This window comes from Rosa rugosa, chromosome 1 (assembly GCF_958449725.1).
Source record: "Rosa rugosa chromosome 1, drRosRugo1.1, whole genome shotgun sequence".
Classification (NCBI taxonomy): domain Eukaryota; kingdom Viridiplantae; phylum Streptophyta; class Magnoliopsida; order Rosales; family Rosaceae; genus Rosa; species Rosa rugosa.
The window spans coordinates 33063486-33075288 of record NC_084820.1 but is presented as its reverse complement, the minus strand read 5'-3'; the positions used below and the strand labels follow the sequence as shown (position 1 = coordinate 33075288).

General features: G+C 33.4%; 1 protein-coding gene across 1 annotated transcript; it reads left to right on the top strand.

Moving 5' to 3' along the window:
* Positions 1 to 7075: 7075 nt before the first annotated feature.
* LOC133726446 (protein FAR1-RELATED SEQUENCE 5-like) lies at positions 7076 to 11581 on the top strand. The gene is made up of 4 exons (XM_062153997.1): positions 7076 to 7211; positions 9943 to 10157; positions 10501 to 11392; positions 11505 to 11581. Exons 1-4 carry the CDS (start codon positions 7076 to 7078, stop codon positions 11579 to 11581), a joined length of 1320 nt encoding a protein of 439 aa, XP_062009981.1.
* The last annotated feature ends 222 nt before the right edge of the window (positions 11582 to 11803 follow it).

The window sequence follows — 11803 nt, the reverse complement described above, 5'->3', positions numbered from 1 at the left end:
TCTTATGAAGAGTGCAAGAGCCAAAAAGAAGTGGAAGGCCTTCAAACAGTCAGCCCAATTTTCTGCAGAAGCAAAACTGGAAAACTGGACCTGTAAGGAGTCCAGCAGAAATTCCGGCCCAAACACATGGAGATAAATTCTGAAAATTTTACAGAATGATCTACACTCATGATGGATCATTTCATATGAAGAAGTCACGGGCAAAATCTGAAGTCTTGGTGGAGAATTAATTGAAGGAAAAATGAGTAGAAAGTGACTCAAACCTAACAAATTCCATTAGTGTTTAAATATTCAAACCTAACAAATTCCATTAGTGTTTAAATATTCAAACCTAATAAATTCCATTAATGTTTAAATGCTCAAACCTAACATATCATCATTTGTTTAAATCCAAATAGTTTTGCTTGGTAGCCTATAAATAGAGGCTACAACAAAGAAGAAAGAACATTCCTTCATCCATTCCATTTTCTTTGTCTCTCCATTTCCTTTCCATTTTCCTTTCCATCCTCTAGTTTCAAGTTTAGTCATCTCCACGAGTTCAAGCAAGGCCAAAGAAGAAGAAGAGAAGCCGTGAGCACTTCCATCCATAGCCATCCTTGAAGCTTGCTTTCGAGTTTCAAGAATCCACAACGTGAATCATCCATCTCATCTTCATCCACGGTGTAATCCGATTCTCCTTTGTAACCTTTGCTTTGAATTTCGTTGGTTATGAACTAGTTGACATATATGTTTGAACAAAGTATTATTTCTGGAATTTTTATGATTAATTGAGAATTTTCAGATTCATATATTGTGATTCGAGAGTTGCTTATGTGGGTTTGTTTAATTAAATTTGCGTTATAGATAACTTTTGTATTTTAATCTTATGTGGTTGCAAACACTTAGGGTTTCGATATGAATGGTGCTAGGTTTAAGAACATGAAATCGACTTTTCGTTTTGTGTAAACTTGAATCAAAGTAGTAAAGGTTTTGTACAAAGATCGAATTTAATTAAAGAGAATTGCAATTAGGTGGACTTTTCCATACTAAGTTGTACACTTGAGTTGATAGCCTTTCTCTATGTGTAATGCGTTAAACATGACATGATTGACTAGCTTTCTAGGGTTTGATTGCATGTTTGATAGGATTAATCTAGGTGCTTTCGCTTAGGTTAATTAGCATTGAAAAGTAAAAAATGGGAATTCATTTGCTTTCGAATGTTTCACATGATCAACTCCTTTCTCATGACTTAGATGAACAATATTAGGGTTTGAATCAATTTTAATCATAAGTTTCGGTTTTGATCTTTGTTCCTTCATTCCATTCGTATTTTTATGTTTTTGCATTTTAATTGTTTTTGTTAACTTAGTTTCATTTTCGAAAAAAAACCAAAAACAAAATCCCCCCTTTTCGTGTAAAATGTTTATATTTTGTGAATACATTTGTGAATATTATACTTTGTTTTAATTTTAATTGTTTAATTGTTTGACAATGACAGGTGTACCCTCAATCCCCGGAATAGAACGATCCCTATTTGCTTATACTACTAACGATCTTTTCAGGGTTAAATTATGCGCTTGCTTTGAGCGTATCAATTTTTGGCGCCGTTGCCGGGGAATTGAAAAATCACTTGTTTTTGTTTATAATTGTTGTATATAAACTGTTTGATACTTAGTTTAAATAAACTAGGTTGTTTTTTTTTTATTGTTGAATACGAGTTTAATTGTGAGTTGTAAATTAAAGAAGGAATAGGTGAAGTCGTGTTTATTAATATTGGCCTAAACCCCTTATTGGTACCTAGTTCAGGTCCCTTATGGTTGAGGGCGGCCTTTATTAACATTCATTGAACTGTCTAACACACTTAGGACCTTTTACATCCTAGTAAGAATATCCTATGTGAGATGGTGTCTAGGAAGGGGACAACGTTCATGACGGGTTTTTGAATCCAGAAGTGCTTATAAATGGGCTTAGCTCATGCCAAAATGGATTTTTCCTCTCGTGTTCACCCTCCCCTACCTGGCCATTTCAGTAAGGTTGCCCAACGGATGTAGGAGGGACTTTGTGTCTAGACGACTATACTTGGGCCGCACGTCCACTTGATTTACCGCTTGGAATTAGATTTGATATCAATAATGTTTATAACAAAAGAAATACTTGTGCATACTCTTTACGTGTAAATTATTTTGTTGTTTCACACTTTATACTTGTAAAAATACTTTTTACGTTTTATACTCACTTGTGTACTTAACTTGTGTCTTATGTACAAAATACTTGTTAATTATACTTGTAGTTTGTAATTCATAGTTACTTGTTTATTATTATTATTTTTTTTTTTTTTTTGTATTTCTTTGTTAATATTAAGTTACTAACTTTATTTAATGTAGGTACCGTCTGGCTGCAAGACGTAAAATACAAGCGCTGCTTGGGAGGCAACCCAATTCAGAATATAATCAGATTTGCTTTCTCTTCCCCTTTTACTCCTCCATTTTCTTTTTGTTTTAGTAGTTATTTTCGTAAATTCCATCCCTATATGCTTACTTATTTCATTGCATGCTTTTAATTGATTACATTGAGGATAACGCAATATTTAAGTGTGGGGGAAGGGATTTATATTTTTGTCTTTCATTTTGAATTCTATAAATATTTTTGTCTTTCATTTTGAGTCCTATATTTTAAAAAAAAATAATAATAATAATAAAAAATAAAAAATAAAAAAAATAAAAAATAAAAAATAAAAAAATAATAAAATAAAATGCATTCATTCAGTCTTATTAAATTCAGCTTTTTACAAAAAAAAAAAAAACAAAAATAAATAAATAAAAAAATAATAATAAAAAAAATAAAATAAAAAAAATATCTCCCAAATTGTATATTTTGTATTTCTTAGTTAATTATAGTTACTAACTTTCTAATTTCTATTCTGTCTGGCTGAAAGACGTTAAACTCAAGCGCTGCTTGGGAGGCAACCCAATTCAGAAGTAGCTGTGAAGGAGTCTACCTACACAGATTTGCTTTCTCTTTCCCTATCTCTTTTTATTTTTTATTTTTTTCTCTTTTGTTTTTATTTTAGGATTTATTTTCATAAATGTCTTCTATCTATGCTTATTTGTTTCATTGCATGCTTATGATTGATTACATTGAGGACAATGCAATATTTAAGTGTGGGGGAAGGGATTTATATTTGAGTCTTTTATTTTGAGTCAGATATATTGGAAAATACAAAAAAATCGAAAAATGTCAAAAATTAAAAAAATTTCGTTGATTTTATTTATTGAGTCTTAGTCCTTTGTTTTTATTTTTGAGTCATAGGATGCCCTTTTAACTGTCTAGGATGAGCTTATATCTCTGAAATTAAGGCTAAAAGAGGATCACAAGATTGGGATAATATTTGATGATATTCTTTGGTTAATTATGATTTATGAAAAGCATATGAATGTGTAGTAGATATGGTGCATGCGTAACTTTGGTACAGAATATGAACATGTGGATGATAAGTTATGATTCATAATAACCCTTGTGAGAATTTGAGCCATGTGCCCTTTCTTTGTTGAGTGATTAATGGAAAAAAAAAATGAATTATACTCTTATTTTCTTGGCGATGATTCTGTTGATCTCATTATTCTTTCATCTTGATTGATTACATGCCATAGATTAAGTTTAATGGACTAGAGAATGCTAGAATTCGCTCTTGTGCTTGTTAAGACGTTTTGTCAATACATGGCCCTGATTCTGGAAAGGATAGAGGCACCTAGGAACTACCACCATTGCCAAATAAGCCTGTGTCCCTATTTGTGCCCGTCGTGGGACCCCCTTAGATAAACCCCTTTGAGCCTACATTAAGCCTTTTCTTTCATCACCCTAAAAATCCTTAACCCCTGAACCTTAGTATAGTTATAATCCTACCCTTTGTTCTAAAAACTTAGTGGAGCTATCTTTTGAGACTTACTACATGATGGTGACAAGGATTAAGAAGAGGTGAAAATTCAAGTGTGGGGGTAGACTTGTCCATAAAAAAATAAAAAAAATAAAAAAATAAAAAAATATAAAAAAAAAAGAATGTTTATGGATTTTAGTCCCCCATACTTGGTGAGTTTGGAGATTGTTTTGAATTGAAGGCCCACTATCGAAAAATTTGGTCTTTGTCCAATTCACTAGAATCAAAGGGAGTTTAGAATGAAGATGAAGACATTAAGCCCTTTTATAAAGCCTCATGAGTATGACGTTATGCCTTGGTGGATTTCTAGAAGTCTCTCTACATCAACATGAGCTCTGCTAGGTTTTTAGGATACTTTGTTAAAATTCCTTACCCTTTCATTTCTTAAAACCTTGAGCCTTAGCCCCATTACAACCTTTGAGAAGACCTTCTTGATACTTAAGATGGGACAGCCTTTGATGTGGAGATGAGTTACAAGAGTTGAACATATGGCTTGGGTCCATTCGTGCAAGTAGTTGATATCTTTCATGAGATCTTTTAAAAAAAAAAAAAAAATTATATTCACAAAGTGCTTTTTGTTTCTTATATATGTGAGCTATTTGATTGCCTCAAAATATTTTCTCTCACATATAATTGAGTGATTATAAGCTTTTAAGCATGAGCCTTGAATCTTAGAGAAGAAAGAGTGATATATCCATGTGAGGTTTGAATCATGACTTGTTTGAAATATGTTGAGCTCCACTCACCACCATTGTTTACTCCCAAGTCTTACATGCTTATATGTGGATTATATTTTGTAATTAACTCTTGAATATCTTGATGATGTGATTCTTGGTTAAGTGCTAATCTTGGTGTCTTGAAAGTATGAGATTTCTGAGACAATATGTTAAAGGGCAATAGAGGTCTTTGTGATGTCAACATCATGGTCTTTGTCTTTGAATTTACTCTTTTATGTGTGACGTTTTTTTTTTTTTTTTTTTTTTTTTTTTTTTTCTTTGTGTTTTGCTTTGTGTTTTACGTTTTTGGTTTCTTTGAGTCTTTGTGTTTTTGTTTCCATACTTAGTCAATTTTTTCGTTGGTTTCTTTGTTTTGTGTCATAGTCTTTTTGGTTTGTTAGTTTTTGATTTTGCTAAGGGACTAGCAAAAGCTAAGTGTGGGGGAATTTGATAGGAGCATTTTAATGTGGTATTTTAATAGTTAATTCCTCACATTTTGCTTAGTTAATTCCTTAACGAATCGATTTTTAATTCAATTTTTATTTTTAGGTACATTGGAGTAGATGATGATGAAATAAGTGTTAGGTCCATAAAATGATGGAGAAAAATGGAAATGCACTAAAAAGGTCAACTTTACACATTTTCCTACTCCGGCTAGGAGAAACCAAGCCAAGCAAGGAAGAAGGAGCGACCACCTGACCAAATGAACTTCAAATGAGCTGAAACCTTCCAGATCCATTCTAGACATCCTAAGAAACATTTCTTATGAAGAGTGCAAGAGCCAAAAAGAAGTGGAAGGCCTTCAAACAGTCAGCCCAATTTTCTGCAGAAGCAAAACTGGAAAACTGGACCTGTAAGGAGTCCAGCAGAAATTCCGGCCCAAACACATGGAGATAAATTCTGAAAATTTTACAGAATGATCTACACTCATGATGGATCATTTCATATGAAGAAGTCACGGGCAAAATCTGAAGTCTTGGTGGAGAATTAATTGAAGGAAAAATGAGTAGAAAGTGACTCAAACCTAACAAATTCCATTAGTGTTTAAATATTCAAACCTAACAAATTCCATTAGTGTTTAAATATTCAAACCTAATAAATTCCATTAATGTTTAAATGCTCAAACCTAACATATCATCATTTGTTTAAATCCAAATAGTTTTGCTTGGTAGCCTATAAATAGAGGCTACAACAAAGAAGAAAGAACATTCCTTCATCCATTCCATTTTCTTTGTCTCTCCATTTCCTTTCCATTTTCCTTTCCATCCTCTAGTTTCAAGTTTAGTCATCTCCACGAGTTCAAGCAAGGCCAAAGAAGAAGAAGAGAAGCCGTGAGCACTTCCATCCATAGCCATCCTTGAAGCTTGCTTTCGAGTTTCAAGAATCCACAACGTGAATCATCCATCTCATCTTCATCCACGGTGTAATCCGATTCTCCTTTGTAACCTTTGCTTTGAATTTCGTTGGTTATGAACTAGTTGACATATATGTTTGAACAAAGTATTATTTCTGGAATTTTTATGATTAATTGAGAATTTTCAGATTCATATATTGTGATTCGAGAGTTGCTTATGTGGGTTTGTTTAATTAAATTTGCGTTATAGATAACTTTTGTATTTTAATCTTATGTGGTTGCAAACACTTAGGGTTTCGATATGAATGGTGCTAGGTTTAAGAACATGAAATCGACTTTTCGTTTTGTGTAAACTTGAATCAAAGTAGTAAAGGTTTTGTACAAAGATCGAATTTAATTAAAGAGAATTGCAATTAGGTGGACTTTTCCATACTAAGTTGTACACTTGAGTTGATAGCCTTTCTCTATGTGTAATGCGTTAAACATGACATGATTGACTAGCTTTCTAGGGTTTGATTGCATGTTTGATAGGATTAATCTAGGTGCTTTCGCTTAGGTTAATTAGCATTGAAAAGTAAAAAATGGGAATTCATTTGCTTTCGAATGTTTCACATGATCAACTCCTTTCTCATGACTTAGATGAACAATATTAGGGTTTGAATCAATTTTAATCATAAGTTTCGGTTTTGATCTTTGTTCCTTCATTCCATTCGTATTTTTATGTTTTTGCATTTTAATTGTTTTTGTTAACTTAGTTTCATTTTCGAAAAAAAACCAAAAACAAAATCCCCCCTTTTCGTGTAAAATGTTTATATTTTGTGAATACATTTGTGAATATTATACTTTGTTTTAATTTTAATTGTTTAATTGTTTGACAATGACAGGTGTACCCTCAATCCCCGGAATAGAACGATCCCTATTTGCTTATACTACTAACGATCTTTTCAGGGTTAAATTATGCGCTTGCTTTGAGCGTATCACACTCTTCATTATTTTCCACATCCTCCTCCTATATAAAACAAACCCCAAAACAAACCTAAGCATGAACTAGTCTACCCGCTAGTCCACAATTCAAAGCCCGCCCGCCGGATAATGGACCATTTTCCCGACAAACAGCAGCTCCTCCGCCTCCTCACCTTCCTCTCCCTCCTCCTCCTCATTCACTGCGGTAGGCTTAACCTTGACCCTTCAGACCTTCAAGCTCTCATCACCGTCCAAACCCACCTCGGTTTCCATACCCTAGAAAGGAAGATGGATTCGAAAGTTTCCGGAAATAACTCAGAAAAATTGCGATATTTCTCGAGTTTCTTGATATTTCCGAAAATCTCGGTCGAAAATCAATTGGTAGGCAAAAATAATATCGCCCCTTCTAAAAAAAATAAAAATATCGGCAATATTTTTGATATTTTAGTCATTGATTACAACCATTCATGTGGCATATATATACCTGGCTATTGAAACTTGTGTTGTTAAAAGTACAATAAAAATTATAATTTTTATTTTCTAGATGAGAAACTAGTTGACAATTACGCTGTGATGCGTGTATCGTGCTCTCTTTAAGGATATTCAAGCCATGTACATAATAATACCGGTGCAACAAAAATATTCTCGACAACTTATCCTCTTCAAGATACAACATCTTAACAATAAGTTTTATGCCTCACACTAATATGCACTAATTAGAGGAATCCAAAGCTCCACCAAAGGAACACTTTTTTTTAGCCACAAAATACACAAGAGACTTGGTCACTTCTTGAGAGAAAGTTGATGGGCGAATATGTATTCTAAATGTTGTCCAGGTTCTATAAACGCTAAGCGCTAGTCGGGCGGCGGACTGAGGACTAGCGCCTAAGCGGTTTTTTTAATTTTAATTTTAATTTTTATTTTTTTATAGTTATTTTTATAGAATAAAAATAATAAATAATAATATTAAAATTCCTACACAAGTATAGGGAAAAAAATATTTATCAATTTACCAAGCATACTTATTATTGGAAAATTCTAGTATATGTTGACGTATGTCATACATCAAGTTTTTTGAATTTTTTAGACCGTTGGATTTAATTAAAAGTTGAATATATCTAACGATCTAGAATACTCAATAGTGGTAACCTGCTTACCCGTTAACCTGTATTAATTAATTTATTTATTTTTTTAAGATTCCCAATTACATATCGAAATTAAAATTTAGAAAACCCTAAATTGAAAAGGAGAAGAAGAAGATTAGAGGAAGAATATTGTCCTTTTCCAGATTACTCGTCCATTTTTTACAAACAATCATTCAGTTTCTGTCTAATTTTGTTTTAAGAGAAAACCCTAATTTGAAGAGGAGAAGACAAGAGGAAGGAGGAAGAGCTTGATCAAGGAAGCATATGTCGCAGGCTCGCAGCACGCTGGTAAGTTTTCTTCAATTAACCTTGTTTGCTTCCTGTCAACCTTAATAGTAATCCTTGTTTGCTTCAATTTGGTGTTCAATTTCCCACCAACACCATGCACCACGATTCCTTTTCTCAAGTTAATTTTGCATTGTTGGGAGTAAACGTCTGTTTTCCAAAAGAAGTAAAAAGGAAACAATTTTACTTGCTATATGAATAATCCAACAATCCCGACTCTAATCTTGGGAAATTTTTTGATAAATCGAATTTCTTGAACAATTTAAACTTCTATTGTCTAATACTTCCAAGGATTAGGCTGTGAATGTTGATGGTAGTGGTCGTCCTCGTACTGATCAGTGGGTATAGCATGTTAAAAGTATGTTAATGATTGATAGTGGCTTTGATTTGAAATATACAGTAACTGGGAGTTAGACAATCAAAAGTAGGCATTTCTGTCATAGCAAGTGCCCTTGTGAAATTTTTGAATTGATGTACTAAAAGCTCACCTTATAGTTAGGAGAACTTTTCATCTATCAGAACTTGCAGTGGCTTTGATTTGATAATATATAGTAAATTGGTCGATGCTAATTTAACTGGGAGGTAAACAATCAAAAGTAGGCATTATTGTCATAACAAGTGCCCTTGTGAAAATTTTGAACTGATGTACTATAAGCTCACCTTGTAGTTAGAAGAACTTTTCATCTATCAGAACTTGCAGTGGCTTTGATTTTATAATATACAGTAAATTGGTCGTTGCTAACCTGAGTGGAAGTTAAACAATGAAAACTAGGCATTACTATGATAACAAGAAGTTCCATATATGACTTCGAAACTAGTACTAACTTAGCAAATCTTATATAAATTAGAATCTAAATACCTTTTTGATTAAACAAAAAAAGAATATACCTTTGAAGAATTTATTGGGGTTAATGTCAGCCCCATCTATTTTAGATGCTACCCTGGCTCATGCTCCTTCAGCAAAAGGACCCAATTTCCAACTTGCATTTAGTTTTATAACATGGATAACAAAGGAAAATCTCAGTTGATTAAGATTGGTGCATGCAATTGATAAACAATTGGAAATAATGATAGAGTGTGTTAGATCTTATTGGAAACTGAGGCATCTTATTAATTTGTTTTTCTCAAGTGCATCTCATCCTACTTGAGTTGAACTAATGTAAACATTATTGAGAGAGGAAAAACAAAAAAAAACTAGCTACTGATCCATTTATTGTTATGGAAGGAGACAATAAACTAAAATCTGTTTACTTTGATCTTTCATGTAAACCAGAAACTAGCTTTCGTTTCACCATCATCTACCTCACAATCCAAAACACCCCAAAAGACTCCATTTTACAAATTGCAAACCTTGTTTCTTCCTTAAATTGGTCTAGTATGTAACGCACTTATTGTTCTCAGTACAATAATTTTGTTTTAATATAAGTTCTCAGTACAATAATTTTGTTTTAATAAAGGATCCTACATGTTTCAATTTGATATAGAGAATCCATCTACAAATACCTTGAACTATATGTTGCATATTAGTTTGCAATATTAGTTTGTGTAATTTTTTCTTTATTTCAGGAATGACTAATGGAAGTGGCGGTAATGAAATGCAATATAAGGGAGTTCGGTATGATAAATTGTGTACGGAAGATCTTAAAGGGCAGGAGTTTAAGACTGTGGAGGAAGCTGAGTCCTTTTACAATGCTTATGCAAAGGCCATGGGTTTTGATATTAGAAACGACTACAAGAGATTAAGTACACGCAGAACAGGGAGAGTCACTTCATTGCTGTTGGTTTGTTCTGCTCAAGGAAAAAGAAGAGAAGAGTACATGAGTACCAAGAAAAGAGTTCGCAGACCAAAGAAAGAAACAAGATTCAATTGTCCATGCTTGTTCAAAGTAAGGTAAGGTAACGTTCGAATATTAATGCCTATATTGTTGATGATTTCATAATGAACCACTCACATCAGCTTGCACAAACACATGAGTCGTATCTTCTTCGATCACATAGATCAGTTCAAGATCATCATTTAGCACTGGCTACATCTATGCAGAGAGTGTCTGTTAAGCCTTATCATACATATGAATACATTGTTGATAGATCAGGGGGTTTTAAGAATGTTGGTTTATCATGAAGGACTTGTACAACAAGTTAGATTCAAAACGCCAAGAAATTTTACTCGACGGCGATGCAGAAGCTGTACTTGCATATATGAGAGGCAAAGTTGCCACAGACTCCCAATTCTACTGCAAGTTTAGCATAGATGAAAATAACAGGTTGGCGAATATGTTTTGGAGAGACTCTAAGTCTCTGGTGGATTATACTTGTTTTGGAGATATTTTGGTGTTTGATAGTACCTACAAAACCAATCCTTATGAGAAGTCGTTAGTGTTGTTTGTTGGTTTAAACAATCATTTATCGACCACAGTTTTTTATTTTTCATTACTCATGGATGAAACGATTGAGACTTACATATGGATTTTGGAGATCTTTATATCGTCTATGAATAACAAAAGGCATATTGCTGTCTTGACTGATGGAGATAAAGCAATGCGAAGGGCTATTGAAGTGGTACTACCTGGTTGTCCTTATCGTTTGTGTACATGGCACATAGCAAAGAATGTCCGAAGGCACCTGCGTAAGAATAGTGTTTTTTATGAATTTAAACGTTGTATGTGGGATGAAATAACTCCAGATGGTTTTGAAAAATGGTGGAATGCTATGGTTAACACACATGGTCTCCACAATAAAGATTGGGTTAAGATGATGTATGAAAAGATGCAAATATGGGCTGAGGCATTTATTAGTGGCCATTTTTTTGCCCGTATGAGAAGCACTCAAAGATGTAAAGGTATGAACAGCTATATGAAGGGTTATCTGAAAAGCGGTGTGAAATTATTTGAACTTATTCTAGCACTTGATAGGGCATTGTTACGGCTTAGGAACAAGGTTTTGGAAGAGGCTTTTAGGTCCAATAACTCTAGTCATGTCCTTACTTCTTCACTTCAAAAATTGGAACATCATGCAGGTACTATTTTCACTAATAGCGTGTTTGAGCATCTACTTAAAGATTTTAGGACACATAACTCTATTCATGTCCTTACTTCTTTTTTTTTTTTTTAACATGGAACATCATGCAGGTACTATATTCACTGATAGTGTGTTTGAGCATGTACGTAATGAGATTGATGGGGTCGACGATTTCATAACATCTTGAACTATGGTGTTTGGTTCAAGTCATGTATATGTTTGGACCCAAAAAAATTGGAGCCAAACAGTATACTTTACATCTAGTTACAATGACAACAAGCAAGAGATTGAGTACACGACGGATTACTATCCTGATGAAAACGATCCTTGTATGGAGTGTTCATGTAAGCTGTTTGAATGTGAAGGCATTTCATGTTGTCATATATTTAACGTTATGAAACATGAACGT

Coding starts and splice junctions, on each gene's coding strand:
- LOC133726446 (XM_062153997.1), top strand. CDS start 7,076: ATGGACCATTTTCCCGACAAACAGCAGCTCCTCCGCCTCCTCACCTTC. Junction 7,212..9,942: donor CACCGTCCAAACCCACCTCG/GTTTCCATACCC, acceptor TCTTTATTTCAG/GAATGACTAATGGAAGTGGC. Junction 10,158..10,500: donor GAGTCACTTCATTGCTGTTG/GTTTGTTCTGCT, acceptor TTTATCATGAAG/GACTTGTACAACAAGTTAGA.